At 44.3% G+C, this 20,709-nt stretch overlaps 1 protein-coding gene across 4 annotated transcripts in view; it reads left to right on the forward strand.

Moving 5' to 3' along the window:
• The window catches only part of SNX29 (sorting nexin 29), a 549,826-nt gene that overhangs the window by 256,414 nt on the left and 272,703 nt on the right, over positions 1 to 20,709 (forward strand). For all 4 annotated transcript variants that reach the window (XR_003793181.1, XM_029220773.1, XM_029220775.1 and 1 more), the window contains one exon: positions 16,584 to 16,690. Coding sequence is in view for 3 of the 4 variants with exons in the window: in XM_029220773.1 (XP_029076606.1) it covers positions 16,584 to 16,690 (107 nt within the window). In the remaining variant the exon portion in view is untranslated. The remainder of the gene's footprint in view (positions 1 to 16,583; positions 16,691 to 20,709) is intronic.

The following is a 20,709-nucleotide window of genomic DNA, read 5'->3' on the forward strand; positions in this document are numbered from 1 at the left end:
AAAAATGCAGATTCCTGGCCCTTCCCTCAGACCCATTGAATTAATTTCTGGGAGTGGGGGCCCAGGAACCTGCCTTTGAACAACTTCCTACTTGCATCCCATCCCTCTCCAAGCGATTCTGATGAGGGTGGCCTACAGTTCACCCTTAGAGCCACGCCAGCCTAGTGGACCCCTCTGCCGGGGTCCCCAGCACGCCCGCGAGCCCCCTGCCCTGAGTCCCCACGTCAGCAGCCTCCTCCCCCGGCCCCGCGCATGAGGCCCTCCGACCTTTGCTCCTCTCCACGAGTCTCCGCTTCTCGTCGTCTTCTCTTCTGTCCCCTTAGGAGGCAGCTGCCATGTCGGGACTTCTCCTGTGCTTCTCTGTGACCCCTTTTTCCTTTGCATTGTGACCTGAATTCATGAGGTGTGAGCTTTCAGCATGATTTCTTTCTAAACCAATCTTTTTTCACCCCTTGAAACATCAGACTTCCCTGTGACCTTGAGTGTCAGGTATGATGATTTTTCTTTTCCTGCCTGTGTTCTGGGCGTCCCTTGACACTGTTCTCTTGCGGGTCCCTGGAGCAGGAACAGTTTTAGAATTTTCAGCATTAATTGTGTGAGCTTTTTTTTTTCTTAACCCCTCCTCCTGATGAAATCCTCTTCCTTGCCTTCTGCAGTGAGGCTTTCCTTGGCTGGCTTTGTCAGTCGGGCTTCCGATGGGTGAGCGTCCTCAAGGTACTTGCTGGTGTTCCCTATGGGCAGAGTAAACTGCCCCACGGAGCCCAGGCCCGTGGCCCCCACGGTGCGGGCTGTCCATGCCCTGCAGCCTGCCAGGCCCTGGGGGACCTGAGATCCTACCCTGGTGCATTTCAGCCTCATGCTGTCTGTCTGCACACTTTCTCCAACCCCACGTGATTTTGTCATGCTGCCCCTGGGTCTTAAGGTTTAAACAATGAATATTCGAACCAAAATTGACCAGAAAGTCTTCTGCTTGATTCCATCAGTGAGGGTGTTGAGGCCCATGGAAGTGAGGTCATTGTGCAGGGTCACAGGACACTCTGTGGGAATCTGGGGGTTGGGGAGAATTCGTCAGCTCTCAAAATTTAAAGTGCACACCCCTCGACCCAGCAGCTCCATTTTGAGGAATTCATTGCGAAGAAAGCTTTACACGCGTGAGCAAGAAGATGGGTATGAGACTGCGGATGTGGCATTATTTGAATCGGGATCAATAAAAGATGGGTGAAATATAGATCATGGCTCCTTCCAGACATGCAGCGGCGGTAAAGAATGAGGCTGGTCTGTCTGTGCCATGGGGTGCAGTTGTCAGCGCTGGTTGTGGAGGGAAAGGTAGCTATGCCACGTGTGCCACTTATGGTTTACGAAGATCAAAACCTGCACGAGTACACCAGTATGTGTATCTGTATATATAAATACACAGGAAACTATACAGCCTGGAAGAATGATCCTGTGACAGTAATGGGAGCAGTGGGATTTTGGGGGAAGGAGGGTGAGCCTTGGTAAAGGATGCCCTGGACCTTCTATGCTCTGTACTTAGGTATTTCAGTTTTTTGTTGAGATATTATTTGTATATCATACGATTCGCCTGTTTTAAGTGCACAGTTCAGTGTTTTTTAAAGTGTATTCACCAAGCTGTGCAGCCATCACTGCTTTGTCGCTCCGTTTTCATCGCACTGAAAAGAAACCCTGTACCTGTTAGCAGTCAGTCCCCAGCCCCTTTTCCCCAGCCTATGGCAACTAAGAAATTACTTTCTGTTTCTATTGATTTCCCGCTTCCGGCATTTCATATAAATGGAATAATACTATATGTGGCCTTTTGCATCTGGGTTCTTTTACTTAGTATAACGTTTTCAAGATTCATCCACGTGTGGCATCTGTCAGCACTTCGTTCTTTAAAAAAGATTAAAACATTTTTTTAATTGTGGTAAAATACGTATAACATATAATTGACCATCTGTTTTGAAATGTACAGTTTGGTGGTATTAAGCACATTCATACTGCTGTGTAACCATCACCACCATCCATCTCCAGAGCTCTTTCCATCTTACAAAACTGAAACTCTTCCGTTAAACAGTAACTCCCCATTCCTCCCTCCCCTCAGCCCCTGGCAACCACCATTCTCCTTTCTGTCTCTATGAATTTGACTAATCTAGGTACTTCACATAAGTGGATTCATACGGTGTTTGCCCTTTTGTGACGGGCTTACTTCACATAGCATAATGTCCTCAAGGTTCCTCCATGTTGTAGCATGGGTCAGAATTTCCTGACCTTTGAAGGCCAAATGACTATTCACTGTATGTACAGACCACATAGTGTTTATTCATTCAGCCCTGGACACTAGGGCTGCTTCCTTCCACCTTTTGAACATTTGGAGACAAGTTTTTTTGTATATTTTCAGTTCTCTTGGGTTGAATTTTTTTAAACTACAAACTTGTGCTCATGTATTGCTTTTGAATTTATAATGAAATGGGGAAGAGAAAATAAGTAGTCACATCCACGATATCAAGGTTTCCTGCGTTTTGTTTTTTTTTTCTGGGACGTGGCACCACATGGGGGAAAAAAACCCAACATCCTGGAGAAGAACAAACCCAAGTTGTCTGAGGCTGGCTCAGGCTCTGGTCTGCCTCTGGAATCCTGACTCCTGTGTGTCTGTGCCAGGCCAGAGCTCCCACGCTGGAGCTCCTGGGCAGAGGTTGTAGCATCGTGGCTCAGATAGCAGCCTCAGAATGCGAAGGCGGACGCTACGTGCCAGTGCACGTGAGGTGGTTACTGTAGTGCCAGTGCCTGGGAAGCATCCAGTAAGTATTAACTGTCATTATTATTGTCTTCTCCTCTTGGCCAGTCGCCCAATTCCTGAAGAGTTACACAGGCCAAGTGAGAGAGTGAGTGGGTACACACCTTGGCGAGAGTGCAAACTGTCTAGAAATGTAATGGATTATCTATGACTTGTCGGCTGGGTTGGATTTATACCCTGTTAATGGCCCAGTGGTATGGTGTATGTACAACAGGGGCATGAAAATATTAAAATGGATTATTTTTCCTGCAGTGAACATGTGTTACTTTTATAATTTGAGAAAATAAACTTGTGAAAGGAACAAAGAGAAAACATAACCACAAGTTCCGAGAACCATGCTGAACGAGCCTCGTCAGCTGGACGGCATCTCCAATAAGAGTGGCAGATCTCTGCTGACTGATTTTCTTGGTACGTTGATACATTCAGACTCAAAGAGGTGTCTGTCCGCCCGGAATTATCGAGAATCTGATTTATGCCTCATTGGATTCTGGATGTTTTGTGGGTTCAGAGAAACAGGATGGAGCCTTTGCCTTTTAGGAGCTTCTAGTCTGGGTAGACGGTCAAGGTCACCATCTCACATTCTGTTAATTACCTGACAGCTCCCACCACCATCGCCATGTATGCAGCATGTTTGCTGCACCAGGCCTCTGCTAGCCGCTTCATCTCTTTTCTCTGGGAATCCTCCATTGTTGCCCTGCAGGATGGGTGTGATTATCCCCTCTTTACCAAGCAGGAGACTGGGCTCAGGGCAGCTGAGGACCTTGCAGAAAGGGGCCCAGCTGGCATTCGAACCCAGGTCAAGCTCTATGCCTTTTGCACTGTTGTGTCCTTCTCATTCTGTTGACACATTTCCTTTTTTTTTAAACTGCACCACATTTGCCTGTGGGATGGTGCAGAGTCCTAGGGACCGAGGCAGTTCAGAGAAATCTTCCACGTGGGCTTTTGAAATTCCAAGAGCCTCTTCTTAAGGGCAGGTTGTACAGTGATTTCCTAAGGAAGGTTTGATGCCCGTAAACCCAGGGCTTACAGATGAACAATTCCTGCCTCTGATAAATGTGGCATTGCTGCTCTAAGAATGAATTGCAGAAGTCACACGTGCTTGTTGTTCCGAATAAAATGATTCAGAGCTTTAGAATGAAAACACTGATTGTTATCTACTGCTCTCCACACCCAGGTGACCGGGGTTAATAGTTCGGGTTGGCCCTGTGTCCTTGCTCAGACGACCAGGTAGACGTCCAGCTCGTGCCTTTCCTCCTACCTCCCTCCCGCCCAAATGGAACCGCGTCACACACATTTCTGCTACTAGTGGAATTCTTGAACCTAGATATATCTGTTTTGGAATGAACAGTTTTGTAAACAACATTTGAAGCCCTCTGTGTCATCTTGTCCCGTTGCTGACAAGCTGACCCTCGTGGGTCTGTAGAGTGTGGTCAGGTCCAGAGTTCTGTTCAGCAGACACTTTTGCACCACTTAGATCACGGCAAGAAATCGCTCCGTCTGGCATGCCCAGCTGCTTGTTTTATTCCAGCAACAGAGTGGTTTTCACTCTCAAACTGCTTTTCACTTAGGGGGAGAAAGACATCTCTCAAGTTTCCATCAGAGCCTCTGCTAGGCTGCATCACATGAGCAGGTGAAAATGTGGTTGGCGAAGGGTGTGATGACAGTTCTGGTTTTATGCACCAGCCATTCCCAGCTGTCCCTGTGCATGTGTTATATATTTAGATGATCCTTTGGAAGAGAGATGTGGCATCTACACAGGCGAGCAGATTTCTCTGGAAAGGCCTAGAGGAGATGGAAACTTCTAATGAAAAGACTTTCTGATTTGAAAAAGAAGGCAGGCTCTCACTTTATATTTGCCTTTAAAAAATTGTCATATCTTTAGTGCTTGGAGCGAGAATATAAAGTAGCTTGTATTCTTTTGTTTAATCCTCACAAGAGGTATTATTATCCCCTTTTACAGATGAGGAAACTGAGGCTCAGAGACTTGAAGTCATGTGCCTACGATCTCACTCTGCTTAGTGACAGAGCTAAGATTTGAATCTAGGGATGCACTTGTGTCTCTGTCCACACTTCTGTACTTCTGATCATGTGTGTAATTCTTTGTCTGTTAGAAAAACAGTATCCCTCTCAATCCCATGGTTCCTGGTCCTGTTCTTGAGGGATACAGATGAGCGTGCACTCCTTGGATAGATGTTGTTGGTGTGGATGTCACGTGTTAAGACATTGTTGGGTAACATTTTCTTAGCTTGGCTATCACGTGTCCCCTGATTTTAACCAGAGAATCATCTATCTGTGAGGTGACTGGGTGTATATCAAGTTTTTGGAGAATCAGGTTTCAGCTTTCTGGAGCGTTTGAAATTTATAGTTACCTGTGAGCAGGCAACCAGAAATGTGAGCATGTGTATGTTTGTGTGTGTGTTTGATGCATGTAGGGAAGTAGGTTTTCTCTGAGGTTTCAGCATGTGGCCTGGGAAGTCTGTCACAGGTGGAAATGGGTGACACAGTGGCCAGTAGGCTCAAGAGGTAGGGAGGCAGTGTGGTGAGTTGGGGAGAGCACGGGGCTTTGAAATCAGGCAGACTGGGGTTTGTAGTACAGTGTTGTAAAAGAACCCACACCTCCGTTTCCTCATCATTGCAGTGGAGATACCACACAGTGGTATTTCGAGCCGGGTATGAAATGATATAAATCATCGGCTCATCGGGCTCCGTAAGCTTTTCCCCTTTATTGCTGCCTGTAGGTGTTCTGTCTGTGCTGCAGCCTGAGACCATGGCAGGGAGGTGGAAACTTTCCCAGCTCCAGCTGGGAGCGGCCATTCCTTTTCCGTGCCACAATCTCTTGTCTGTTTCACCACCTTCTTCCCCAAGTACTACCGCCTGGCTTATCATGGGAAACTCTAGGTTGAATCAAGATTTCTCAGTTTGGGGGGACTCCCTTTCCCAATGTCGAAATTAGCTGACTAGCAGCCAAAGTTCATTGGTTGCCCCATCCCTAAAAAGCCTGAACATGTTCAGCGATAACTCAGAAAGCCCTGCCGGAAGCTCTTCTGAGAGATGCCGGAAACTTGCTGCCCTGGTGACACCTGGTTCTGTGACACTGGAGCCGTGCAGGGGCTGGTGGCAGTGTTGGGTTCCCTCTGTCTGCTATGTAACCTTGGCGTGGGGAGAGAAACCCCTCAACCTCTCCTTAGCTTTTGGGCCTCATGAATGCCTGCTGGACAAAGGTCTGAACCAGAGAGTGAACGAGTCTCCCTTAGTTACTCAGCTGCTGACGGGGCTGGGGCGGGAGCGTGCTGTGGGGGAAGGAACACGGGCTTGGGTTTCGTCCTGAACCTCCCCTTTGGTACCTGTCTGACCTTGGGCTAGCCCCTTAACGCCTTGGAAACTCATTTTCCTGGGTTAATAACATCTACCGTGCAGGTTTATTGTGAGAACAATACATAATATAACCACGTGCTCAGCAGCGTGCCTGGCGAGGCAGAAGCCCGGTAGAAGGATGACCCCAGCAGGAACAACATCTGTACTCCTGGCTGCACACGGTGCTGAGTGCTTCGCCTGCATTGTGGTGTTTCATCCTGTGGTTCTTTGCGGTTGGGGCTGTTACTGTGACTATTTTGCAACAGGAGGAAACTCAGCTTTCAAAGGTGGGGTGGTCTCACCTAATTCTATGGTTCTTATCCGGATGCTCTTGTCTCCTAATTTTGTGTCTCCAACCCTGACCTCTCCCCTAAACTCTAGACTCACGTGCTACTGCATTTTTGATATTACCTCTTAGACATGGTTGTATCAAACCTAGCTTGTCTGAAAACCAAACTCCTGGCGGTCACTCGCCCTGCCCTTTCCCCAGTCTCCCTGGCTCAGTCAGATGATGGTTCCATTCTGCAGGTTCCAGAGGCCAGAAATCTTGGTGTTACATTGACTCCTGTCTTCACCCAACCCCACATCAAATCTGACTTTTCTTTCTCGACCTCTTCTACTCCTTGTCACACCCGTCGCTGTCACCATGGTCCAGGCCAGCATCATCGCCCCCTGCCTGGACCACTGCCGTAGCGCCCTAACCAGCTCTGTGCCCTGGATTCTCTCGGAAGAAGATGCTGCTACAAAGTTAGGAGCACAGGAGGTGCCCTGGGGGATAATGCCTATGAAATATAAAGGGGACAGGCAGCATCGGGCTGGGAGAGCCTCAGATTTAGATGCAGATTTAACAAAGTTTTGCCCACCCACCTTGTTGGGGAGCTCTGTGCAAAGATTGCTCATTAGAGGGGTCCCACATTGCCCCGAGGTACCTCTCTGTGCTCAGCCACTAGCTAGGGCTGCCCTGAAGGAGTAGCGCATCTGGAAGGGGCTGCAGCTGGTGGTTGTCAGCTAACTTCACTCCTTGCTACTGGTAGAGCAGTGAGTTCTCCCTTGAAGGGAGACCTGAGCTGGGTACATCCCCAGCCACTACACCTCCTCTCCCAGCTTCCACAGTTGCCCCTTCATAGAGCCAGCAGAATGATCTTTAAAAAAAATAAGTCTGATCATACCACCTTTTGTTCAGTCTTCCAGGGGCTTCCTGTTTTGCTCAGAATGAAATACCATAGCCTGCAAACCCCTGCCATCTCCTCTGTGGTCTCATTTCCTGTCGATCTCTTCCTCATGCATTATCCTTAAGCCACACTGGCCTTCCTACTGTTCCTGGAACACATTAGGCCTGTGCCTACCTCAGGGCCTTTGCACTTGCCATTCTCAGGAATGCTCTCCCCCCCAGGGCTTTGCATGGCTCACTCCCCCACTTTATTCTGGTCTGTGCTCAGATGGTACCTCCATGGTGAGGCCTTTCCTTATACTTTATATAATTAGTATTTCTCCACCACCATGCTTTAACCCTCCCAAAGCACGTCTTACAGCCTGACATATTAAAGAGTTATTTTCTGACTCCTCCCACTAGAGTGTAAGCTTCATACTGGCAATCCCCACCGCCCCCCTCCCCGCCCCCATACATCCCTGTATTAAGTATCTAGTGTCTAGTGCCTGGCATGTAATGAATCTTAAGTAGCCAGTTGTTGAGTGAAAGGATGAAACACTTGCCCAAGGTCACTCACTGGTGAGTGGTGGGGCCAGGCTTTGCACCTGGTATCTGTCTGATTGCAGAGCTCACGCTGCCTCATTCGCTGTGCTCTCCCCCTGCCTCAGTGAGTGCTTGGAGGACGGTAGATGCTGTTATTACGAAGACTGTTTCCTTTGCTGGAACAAGTGTGGGTACCTGCTGTTTTGTAAGGATCACTATCACCTTACCCAGGCGGAACTGTTCTCCTTTGGAACCTGCACGTGTCCCAGATTCCCATCACACCACACCCAGCCCCCTGTTATAGGACCCGGCACACCTCCTTTTGTGCATTAGAATGTCCAAGGGAACCATCTCTGAGTTTTAAATTGTTCTTTATCCTCTTTCACCACCAGCATCGCATACTGTTTGCATCCGGGTCGGGCTAAGCTTGTTCAAATTGAAAGCAGAACAGTAACTGTATCGTACTGTCTGCCGTGCTGCTTTCCATGGTGTCTGAAGTTCTGCTTAAAACAATTTAGGCAAAACCCCCCATGTGTTCTCTGGTGCTTTGACCGCCAGTGAGACCAGCATAGCGTCTGCTTGTTTCAGGTGACTTATCACAGACCCCTCGGCAGGCAGCAAGGAGGTGAAAAACTGTGTCATGTTCCCTAAGTCTAAATGACCTGCTAGTGGTGCTAACAAACCCACAGCTTTTCTGGAACACGAAAAATAGTTCTGATTTAAAGTCAGTGTCTTTGTGCTTCTATCAAACACAGTTTCAGTGTCTATTTGGATTTAAAGAGAGAAGGCTTATTATTTTTGCCAAATTTTTTCCATTTGGAGTCTAACTTCGATAATTATGCCATCAAGGAAATAGCAGAGAAAACTGCTGACTACTCAGAGTATGTGCAAGTGAATAAAGTGTAGATGTTCCTGTGAATAATGTGGATATTCACTAGGTTGCTTGGGTCATGGGGCACTCTGTGCTAGACAGATTATGTAGATAGCTTCACCTTTGGCACAAACCTCAGCTGGCCAGACTGAGTTCTATATGGAGGCTCCAAAGTGCTGTGTAAGATGAAGCAATATCATTGTTTTATTTATATGAGAACCCATTGTGTGTGGATGTAGCTTTCAAATTTCGTTTAGCAAATTAAATACAGCCCTTACCCTGTTTTGCTTTTGGACCTGTGTTTATGTTTTGGTCTTTTCAACACAGTCCTCTCCCCGCCCATCCTCCCGGGATAGGTTCCAAGAGCCCAGGGGATGCCTGAAACTGCCCATAGTACCACATCCCATATATGCTGTTTTTTTCCTGTACTAATGGGCAGGTCATATATACAGCATTGGATACTCTGTCCAAAGAGGTGAGTCACGTCCTGGACAGGACAGAGCAGGGTAGTGCAAGGTCTCACCATGCTACTGAGAATGGTGCATGATTTGAAACTTACAAATTATTTATTTCTGGAATTTTCCATTTAATATTTTTTGGACCACAGTTGACCACAGGTAACTGAAACCGGGGGGAAGTAAAATTGTAGATAAGGTGGGGGGTGACTACTATACAGCTTAAGTTTCTTATCCACAGTTGAAATACCTAACCATGTGGGTGAAAGTTTCTTTCTGTCCTGTTGGGGACCAGCAGCTGCCCTCTTCGTGCAGTGCTTGAGCAGGGCAGAAGGTCAAGTTCTGAACACTGTCAAAGTAACTCAAAATATGGACCGAGATTGTTAATGAAAAAATTTTAGGTTTACGATGGCATAGTCTTGTACTCTGGAATTCAGAGTGAGCTATTTTGGAAACGAATAGAGTTTCCTCCTGGGCTGTTAAATTGTCTGTCTCTCTGTTCCAAGACTAATAGATCACTCTCAGGAAATAGGTATCTTAAAAGAACAACAACAGACTTGAAGTGTGATCAGTCACAAATGTTTGTATCAGTTGTTCAGATTTGACTTGCAGAATTCAATCACAGTTGATCCTCTCCAAGTTGATTGGTTTACTGGAGGATGTGCAGAGTGTGTGAAATGGTGCTGTAAGCTGCCATTTTTGGCTCTCATGACTTGGCGTTACTCGCACTTTTATTATGCTGTCTTCCTTGAACGGCTGAATGTTCTCTTGCTCCCGAAGCAGATGAAATCTTCTTGACTTGAAAATACACAAATCAGATGGTGGTGCTTGTACAAACTTCAGCTAAAGGGACAACTAACTTCTGGTGCCTCGCCACAGCTCACCTTGCCAGTAGAGAGGCGGGGAGTGTCTAACCGATGAGATGGCTCCTGTCACTTTCCTAATATTAATCTATAAGCTATAGAGATACATCTTTATCCATTCATCTGTTGATGGACGCCTAGGTTGCTTCCATATCTTGGCAATTGTAAATAATGCTCCTATGAACACTGGGGTGTTTGTATCTTTTCAAATTAGTGTTTTCATTTTCTTCAGATATATACCCAGTAATGGGATTGCTGGACCATATGGTAGCTCCGTTTTTAGTTTTCTTGAGGAGCCTCCATGCTGTTTTCCACAGAGGCTGCAGCGATGTATATTCTTGCCGACACTTGTTCTTTGTGGCCTCTTGATGATGGCCATTTTGATAGGTGGGAGGTGATGCTGCATTGTGGTTTTGATTTGCATTTCAGTGATGATTAGGAACGTTGAACATCTTTTTGTGTGCCTGTTTGCCATCTGTATATCTCTTTTTGAAAAATGTCTATTCAGGTCTTCTGACCATTTTAAAGTTGGGTTGTTGTTGTTGTTTGGTATTGAGTTGTATGAGCTGTTTATATATTTTGGATATTAGCCCCCTGTTGGTTATATTATTTGCAAATATTTTCTCCTATTCAGTAGGTTGTCTTTTTTGCTGTTGTTTATGGTTTCCTTTGCTGTGCAAAAGCTTTTAAGTTTAATTAGGCCCCATTTGCTTATTTTTGCTTTTGTTTCCTTTGCCTTAGGAGACGGATCCAAAAAAAATACCACTACAATTTATGTCAAACAGTGTTCTGCCTATGTTTTCTTTTAGGAGTTTTATAGTTTCTGGTCTTACATTTAGTTCTTTAACTCATTTTGAATTTATTTTTGTATATGGTGTGAGAAATGTTCTGATTTCATTCTTTTACGTGTATCTGTCCAGTTTTCCCAGTACCAGTAATTGAAAAGACTGTCTTTTCCCCATTATATATTCTTGCCTCCTTTGTTGTAGATTAATTGACCAAAAGTGCGTGGGTTTATTTCTGGGCTCTCTCTTCTCCTCCATTGATCTATATGCCTGTTTTTATGCCAGTACTATACTGTTTTGATTGCTGTAGCTTTGTAGTCTTGTCTGAAATCAAGGAGTGTGATGCCTCCAGCTCTGTTCTTTCTCCAGATTGTTTTGGTTAAATGGGGTCTTTTGTATTTCCATACAAATTTTAGAAGTATTCGAGTTCTGTGAAACATGCCATTGGTATTTTGATAGGGATTGCATTGAATCTGTAGATTGCCTTGGCTATTATGGTCATTTTAACAATACTAATTTTTTCAATCCATGAACACAGTGTATCTTTCTGTCTGTTTGTGTTGTCTTCAGTTTCTTTCATCAGTGTCTTAAAGTTTTCTGAGTACAGGTCTTTTACCTCCTTGGTTACATTTATTCCTAGGCATTTTATTCTTTTTGATGTGATGGTAAATGGGATTGTTTTTTTAATTTGTCTTTCTTTATAGTTCATTATTAATGTAGAGAAATGCAACAGATTTCTGCATATTATTTTTATATCCTGTAACTTTACTGAGTTCATTAATGCGCTCTAGTCGTTTTTTTGGTGGTATCTTCAGGATTTTCTATGTATAGTATCATGTCATCAGCAAACAGTGCCGGTTTTACTTCTTCCTTTCCAATTTAGACTCCTTTTATTTCTTGTCTGATTGCCGTGGCTAGGACTTCCAACACTGTGCTGAATAAAAGTGGCGAGAGTGGGCATCTTTATCTTATTCCTGATCTTAGAGGAAATGCTTTCAGCCTTTCAGCTTTTTATTTAAAAATTTAAAAAAATTTATTTCACCAAATGAAATTGAGTTTAGTTTTTTAAAAAATTGAGCTTTTGTACATAGCCTTGTGGTAAAAGACCTGATACTTCTAGCTGCCGTCTTTCCCCATTTCCCACTCCTCACAAGCAGCTGCTTCAGACTTTTTAACTGATTGTTTTAGTAGTTACCTTCGTATCTCTGAATAATGTGTGTCTATTGCCATTTGTTGATTTTTTAGTTGTAGGTGTTGTTTATTGATTTCTCATTGTGGAAGATGAAGGGTAGCATTCTCTGATCCTCCACGCCCTTGAACTGTGTACACACACAGACAGACATATACACGCACACGCCCTCTGGCTGTCATATAATCTAGCACAGTCATGTACTCATTTTGGTTAGATCCATGATCCACGATTACATTATTATGACTCTGAAAATGCTCTCCACAGTTGAGCCATGAGATATATGATTAGTATTTTTGGACAACTTGTAAATTTCTTTGAAATTAATACTTACCTGTTTTTGTTTTTTAAATTTTGTTGGTATTCTGCATACTTATCACTAATTCAACTTCAAAATTTCCCTCAGTTATATAAATCTCAATGTTTTCAAACACTTGAGTCATCAGTGTCATCCTGAGGCAGTCTCTCCTGGGGTCCTCTGACCTGTACCTGGAAGAAGCCTGACTACTCTGTGGGCCTGTACTCGCCAATTCACTCCTCCTTTATTGAGATATAATTCATATACTGTACAGTTCACCCCTTTAACGTGCACAGTTCAGTGGTTTTGGTATATTCACAAGGTTGTGCAACCATCATTTTCTGTTTCCAGAACATTTTTTATCACCCCAGAAAGAAACCTGATACTCATTAGCAATCACTCCCCATCACTCCTTCCTCCCAGCCCTTGTAAATCAATACCACTCTGGACATTTCATGGAATCATGCAGTATGAGGCCTTTCACTTAACATCACGTGTGGCTTTTTTCACTTAACATCATGTTTTCAAGGTTCATCCGTGTTGTGGCATGTGTCAGTACTTCATTCCTTTTTAAAGCTGAATACTAACCCGTTGTATGGGCATACCACACTTTGTTTATCCGTTTATCCATGATGGCCTGCAGGTTCTTCCCACTTTGGTTATCATTAAGAATTTTCTCAAACTCACTTTTGTGTTGGATCTCCTATATCTTGGCATCTCTGTCTTCCTCTTCCTGGATTTCTTCTCTTCTTTGGGTGGGAGGTAAAATTTTTGAGAGGTTGCATGTCTGTAAATGCCTTTACCCGCTTCTCACACGGTTTGGCTTTGTAGATCATTCCAGGTTGGAAGTAATTCCACTCAGGACATTGAAGATTCATTGTTTTCTAGCTTACAGTGATGCTGTTCAGAAACCCTATGCCATTTCTGATTTTTTTTTATCCTTTGTAAAACTTCTGCTTCCACTCCAGGAGTTTGTACCCTCTCCTCTTTGTCTCCCGTGTTGTGGAATTTCACTGTGAGCACGTGAGCATCGCTTATCATCAAGCTCAGTAGAGCTCTTCAGCTTCAACACTCATGTCTGGTGGTTCTGGGACATTTCTTGAATTGTATCTTTGACTTCCTCCTCTCTGTGTTATTTTTTCTTTCTCGAGCTCTTCTCATTTGGTAATTCTTGATTTCCTTTTTTGTTCTCCATTTTGTCATCCTCTGGCTCTATTCTCTAGAAATTTCTTTACCGTCTATCCCTTATACATGGTATTCCATTTTTGCTGTCATAGTTTTGCTTTCCAAAGGGCTTTTATACATTCTGTGTGTTCTTTTCAAGTGTCTCCCTCTTCCCGTTTCTCAACTGCACCTTCTCCTCTCTCTCTGGGAGTATTACCGGTAGATTGCTTTTGAAACGTTCTTCTCACTTAATAATTTTTCTTTCCTACATGTTGATTTCTCTATTTGTTTATTCTGGTCCCTGTCTTTCATCTTAGGTGCTTGCCTCAAATGTAAGGTGATTTCTGGCTGTCTTCTCAGATGTAGGAGTGGGGTACTAAAACACTGTTTGAGGGGCTGTGCCATTTTCCCGGAAAACCTCCCACATTGAGCCCTTTCCTCTTTGGCTGGTAGATTCCTAGGAAATTACTTTCTGTTCCCTTGCTTAGAGGTATATGCCTGATGCCTGCTGCTCTGGGAGTGGGGAGGGAAGAAGAATGGCAAAACTTCAAAAGTTCAGTGTGTATTATTTTTACCTCTGTTTTTAGTAAGATACCCCTACCTTCAACTCAGGTGCAGCTACTGGGTTTTTTTTGGGTTTTTTTTTAACCTTTTCTGGAGAATAAACCCCTAGTCTTCTGCTAGTTGCTTCTTAAGGCAGACTTTTATCCCTTCTTTGGACCTTTAGCTGGTGTTCACTTCCGCTTCTAGAAGTGTCTCGTGTTAGCAGTCTATGCAGGTTGTTCACTTTAATCAGATTGTGTTTTGCGGTTGCCCACTTGTAGCTGAGAATGAAATTTTCTCAGGTCTGTCAGGTTCCTCACCAGTTACCTACCTTCTTCTCAGCTTCTAAAATTTTGTTGTGTTGTTTTCTCTCTCATTCTCTTTTTCTTTAAGGGTGGTGCCTTTAGAAGGAATTATTTTTAATTGGTATTTTAATGAGATTTTGAGAGGTTGTGAATATAAATAAACATGTTCAATCTGTCAACTTAAACAGGTTGTTACTGGGTCACTCCTTGCAGTAGTGGCTGGAGCTATAGTCACTGCTGGGATGGAAACCACTTAGGGTTTTATTCCAGTACGTTCTGTGTCATCACTCAGGGGCCTTGCTACCTCCGGGGCCCTGATCAGCTGTGGCCTGATGGAGGCTCCGTGAAGGGCTGAAGGTGGAGCCACTGGTCAGTTCAGGCCCAGCAGTGAGTCCCATTTTTGCTCAGCTTTTCCCCGTGTTGACTTCTCCCTCAGTGCCTGACCAGAGCCCGTGTCTCTCGAATCCCAGTCGCTGGGGGGCTCACCTTAGCTTCCTGTTCTGCCTCATTGCCGTCTCATCACACTTGATGGGGCATCCAGGAATCTCATCTCAGGACACACAGGATCTACATCTGCATCCCTGATGCTTGTTTTCAGACGTGGGGCGAATCCATAGTCACACTGCTGGGTCTTCTTAGCTGCTCGTGCAAGAGTTCTCCACTGCTCTCCTTCTGCTTACCTCGGAATTATCTGGCTCTTTCCCAGTTTTTATCTTTTTACTCTTCTCTACAAAGTGAGCATATGTGGGTATATACCTGATAGTAGAAACAATGCCATGGGCATCTACTGTGCTCTGTTTTTTTTTTTGAAGTATAGTTGACTTACAATGTTGTGTTAGCTTCAAGTGTATAGCAAAGTGATTCAGTTATACATATATATATATATTTTTTTCAGATTCTTTTCCATAATAGGTTATTACAGTTCCTTGTGCTATCCAGTAGGTCCTTGTTGTTTACCTATTTTATATAAAGTAGTGTGTATCTGTTAAACCCAAATTCCCAATTTATCCTTCCCCTCCTTTCCCCTTTGGTAACCATAAATTGGTTTTCTTTGTCTGTGAGTCTATTTCTATTTTGTAAATAAGTTCATTTGTATCACTTTTTAAGATTCCATACGTAAGTGGTATCATATGGTATTTGTCTTTCTCTTTCTGACTTCACTTAGTATGATAATCTCTAGGTCCGTACATGTAGCTGCAAATGGCATTATTTCATTCTTTTTTATGGCTGAGTAGTATTCCATTATGTATATGTACCACATCTTCTTTACCCATTCATCTGTCAGTGCACACTTAGGTTGCTTCCATGTTTTGGCTATTGTAAATCATGCTGCTATGAACATGGGGGTGCATGTATCTTTTCAAATTAAAGTTTTCTCCGGATATATGTAACTCTGTTTTTAGCTCATACAGCTTAATATAAAAAAACCAAAACAAACAACCCAATCAAAAAATGGGCAGAAGACCTAAATAGACATTTCTCTGAAGAAGACATATAGATGGTCAACAGGCATGTGAAAAGATGCTCAATATCACTAATTATTAGAGAAATGCAAATCAAAACTACAATGAGGTATCATCTCACACCAGTCAAAATGGCCGTCATTAAAAAGTCTACAAACAGTAAATGCTAGAGAGGGTGTGGAGAAAAGGGAACCCTCCTCCACTGTTGGTGGGAATGTAAATTGGTGCAGCCACTATGGAAAAGGGTATGGAGGTTCCTTAAAATACTGTGCTAATTCTTGCGCTGACCTGAGAGTCAGTATCTCATGAAGATGTCTTTGCATTGTCATTGTGCATTGGTTTTAGAGTTTTTCCAGAAGATTCTTTGGTTCTAAATGTAATCTGAGCCCCGTTATCATTTCACTTCAGGCTCTAGGCAGGTGCTATCTCCTGGAAAACTTTTTTGTTGGAGAAAAAGAAATTTGACCAGTATAAAAGATGTAAGTGTAGGCTCTTATATTTGCCAAAACATTGTCTGTTTTCCCCTGAAATGGAAAGTAGCTATAGGATCGTTCCCCAGACTCCTGTGCATCTGTCTCTAGGACAGTTATTGCTGTTCTTAAATACAGCTTATCATTTGATTTATTGTACTTCTGTGAAAATGATGCAATGCTGAAGTAATTAGTAATTGTGATCTTCTTTTTCTCCTTTAACAAGAGCTTTCTCTCTGGAGAAGCCATTTGGAAAAGAAGAATTTTTTTTTTTTCAACTGGGAGAATTATTTTTGATTACTGTTAAAATACTTATGGAATGTCTTTTTTTTCCTAAAGTTGTACCAAATCTTTGGAATGTTGATGGAGAAGTTACAGTTACTGACCAGAAGCCGGGAGAAGTTGCCGAGGAACTAGCAAGCTCCTATGAAAGAAAGCTCATTGAGGTAAGGGTGCCAGAGTCTGCGTTTATTCCCGACGTTGGCTGCTTTGGAGGTTTTTCAGACAGAGGCCCAGCCTGTTAAACAAATGTCAGCAAAACAAGCAGTCACACACTCCGCCTCCCACAAACAAAACACAAAATGATAAAACCATTGTAATTGATAGAGAAATGTAAGAAAGACGTGGTTCTTTGAAAAATATCATTTAATTAGAAACCTGTGGCAAGGAGATAAGAGAGAAAACGTGAAAAATAAGAAAACAGTTGTACCCTTGGATTTGGAGAATGTTCAAAACAGAAGAGAATATCACATACCACTGTGTGCTGAGAAATGGGGAAATAGGGATGAGATGGACTGTTTTCTAGGATCGCATTCAGTATCAAAATTCATTGAAGATGAGGCAGGCTACCTGAAGGGACCAAAAATATCTGTGGAAGAAAGTTATAAAAGTTAAGAAAGAACTGTATCCCCAGAAGGTAGCAAGCCTGGATGGTTTTATGGTGATTTTCAGGGCACCCTTCAAGGTGTATACAAAAAGTCCTTCACTATTTATATTTTCTTAGAGCATTTTTTATCTATATCTGTACCTTGGTTCAAGTGTGTATCACTCCAGTATAAAAAATCTGACAAAGATAGCAGAAACAAGAAAAGTATAGACTGGTAGCATTTGTGCGTGGATACATAACAATTCAAGAAAGGTATCGCTCTGTCAAATTCAGTCATATATTAAAGGAACAACATATATAAAAAGTTAAAATGTATTTAGGATTTCTAGGATGGTTTAACATTAGGAAATTCATCCATTAAGTCCACCCATTAATAAATCAAAGGAGAAAAACCAGATATTTATCTTGATAGGTACCAAAATGTCCATTTGGTAACACTCATCATCGATATCTGATAAAATATTCTCGGTAAATGAAGAATAAAGGTCCTTTTTTGGTATGATCAAATGTTTTTGTCAGAAACCATTAATTATCACCATACTCAATGGTAAAGCTGGGAGAGTAAGTTTTTGATTAGGTAACTAATATATATACAGGTGTGTGTATGTGTCGTGGTGATCCAGTGGTGGTAGTATTTATTACAAGTCATGTATGTTTGTGTACATACACACATAAAAGTATACACCTATACTTAGTACTTTCTAAATCTTCTACGGTGAGTAAGTTTTATTTTTGGAATCAGAAAAACACCCACAGCTGCCGTGGAGACGTGCCTGACCTGGGGTGGACTTCAGGGGTAGGGCCTTTGAGGAGCAGCCCCTGAGCTCATTCTGGTTCAGGCTGCCATCCTTGTGGTCTGTTTCCTCTGTCTCTAAATGACCTCGAAAGAAGGGAGCTGACTTTAGAAGCAACTTGAGTTCTAACTCAGGTGAGCTCAAGGGAGAGCAAGCCAAGGTCTCAGCCAAACAGGCAAGTGGGTGAAGAGTTAAAAACCGGGATGGGCGGGCCTGGGCACGGGGGAGGTGGTCCCTGCAGCGTCTCTGCCCACCACTCTGCCCATCCGTGGACCTTCATTCAGAGGGATCATGAGACCAGAGTTGGCTGTGGCAGAAAGCCTGGGTGGAGAGGGGAGCGGGCCCCTTACCCTCAGAACTGTGGCAATCCTAGTGGACTCCGGGTCTCTAGATGGCAGAGACTCTTTGATCACTGTATTCTCAGTGACTGTTGACAGGCGGTGAATTTAGCTAAATAGCCCTTGAGTGAAAGTATTTGAAATTCTCCTGGGACAGGGATGGCTCTGGTTTGCTGAATGAAGGAAGGGCTGCTGAGCTAGGAAGGGTGAAGGGTTCTTACCAGAGTGAAAGGGGGTTGGGAGCCTCTGTCCCTTCAGGGGAACCAGGGCGAGGTGTCCACTTGTAAGGATGTGGTCAGACCCGCACAGCTTAGAGACCAGTGCTCGTGTCCCTGGATTCCTTTGGGTGCCGGGCCTGGGGCAGCGATCTGGGGGATTGACATGCTCATCAGAAACTCGGAGGGGCTTGGGAGGAAGGGACTGGCTGCTTGACCCGCTGAGGAAACACTGTAGTTCATTCTTGGGCCGGCTGCTTGGTTGGTTGGTTGGTTCATTCAGTGTTGGTTGGGTGCCCTGTCACCACCCACTTTTTTTTGTTTTTTTGTGGTACACGGGCCTCTCACTGTTGTGGCCTCTCCCATTGTGGAGCACAGGCTCCAGACGCGCAGGCTCAGCAGCCATGGCTCACAGGCCCAGCCGCTCTGTGGCATGTGGGATCTTCCCGGACCGGGGCACGAACCCGTGTCCCCTGCATCGGCAGGCGGACTCTCAACCACTGCGCCACCAGGGAAGCCCCCACCACCCACTTTGACCGTGAGAAAGCCTCACCACCTCACTGCACTCCAGCTGTGATGTGTGGGGAAGATCCAGGTGTGATGTGAAGTTACTGTCGGATCCCCTTGCATCGTTGCTCTTGTTGCCTGCAAGAGAGGTAGGTGTTGAACTCCCACATCAGGGTAAAAGACTTCTCTTGCCAGCCTTAAGCCTTCTTTCACGTCCTTCTGTGATCCTCTTACCCTGGGAGCAGTGGAGTCGATGGCTGTAGTCAGCAAGCTGGGAGAGAGGCGAGGTTGAAGCAGAGATGGTCCTCCAGTGGCATTTACTACGCCGCACTGATTTTTCATTCTGTTTTTGTTTGCAAAGTGAGATCCTGTCAGTGATCTCTCATCTCTGAATAACATTAGTGTTTCATTTCACCATGACTTTTGCCGAACCCTCTTTGTTGGCATTAATCAAACCCATTCTTCGTGATGCTCGGCTGTCATTTTATTAATGGGTTGGTTTTTACCAAGAAAGAGTTGTAAACGTGTGTTGGAGTGGAGTAGTAAAAGGATGAGGGGGAAGAGTTGAGGCATTGCTCTTCCCATTTCGAAAGGGCAAAGGAAGAAAAAATATATCATTTTAAATAATATGACTATTTAAAATACCCCAACAATTGAATGACTCCTCTGTGATTCATCCCAATGAAAAGGGAGTTCCTGAACCTTCTTTCTCTAGGTGTCTTTCAAAGCATTAAAACCATTCCACCTCCCTGCACACATACACAGCACGCTGCATGAACAGCTCAGAACCCAAAGCAACACCGTATGTAGTAGCTGGTGAGAATCAGGGGCCCAGGACAGGAAAGATTGTGCAAAGATTGTTCCTGACACCCTGTGGTGGTCAACTTTTGAAAACAAGAGGGAAAAGAGAATTCTGGCAGGTGTAGGTTAATCTGGCAGGGAAAGAACACTGCTATCAAAACACTCATTATGTAAGAGCCGCTGTAATACTAGCAGCTAGCCGTCAGCGCATACTTTCAATTCTGGTTACTGTGCTAAGTCTTTACGTCGATGAACTCTTGCAGTCCTCAGCAGGGTTCCTTGAGGGAAGGTACTGTTCACAGATGGGCTTTTGAGAAGTGAAGTAGCTTGTCTTAAGATTTCTCAACTGGTAAGAAGCAGAGCTGGGTCCGAATCCCTCAGGCCATCTAGCACCAGAGCCCAAACCCATCGTCCTGCTGTGTTCTGGAAGGCCAGACGCAGTGAGAAAAAGAGACACCTAAGAGAAGGGCCAGTCACTCGTCCTATTTGAGAGAATACGTGGAGGGAGGTGAGGGTTGCCAGCAGTAGCTGATAGAAACATGGCACATCGGCCGTTTGGCATGGTGCTGGCGGGGCCTCGTCCCACACCCTCAGTTACTGCAGGAGGGAACGCCTCCCATCCGTGCTCGGACCTACTCGATTCTGAAGCCACTTGCAGTAGAATGCCAGGCTAGGACGTTATCTTTTTTTACTGTATGTTCATTGCCTCATTCGGCTCCAGCATATAGTAGGAGCTCTGTAAGTATCGAATGGGATGACAGTCCGTCAAGTGGATTCGGCTGTTTGGGGTCATGTTTAAAGAGTGATGGATGGACTTCTCTCCGCTCTCAGGTCGAGAGTGGGTTGTACAAGGCACCCCTGTAACTCAGAGCATCCTGGCAGAAAGGATTCCATATCTAATAAGAGGAAGCATGGCTCTTTGGA

This window comes from Monodon monoceros, unplaced genomic scaffold (genome assembly GCF_005190385.1).
Source record: "Monodon monoceros isolate NGI ecotype Baffin Bay Population unplaced genomic scaffold, NGI_Narwhal_1 Super_Scaffold_13, whole genome shotgun sequence".
Lineage (NCBI taxonomy): Eukaryota > Metazoa > Chordata > Mammalia > Artiodactyla > Monodontidae > Monodon > Monodon monoceros.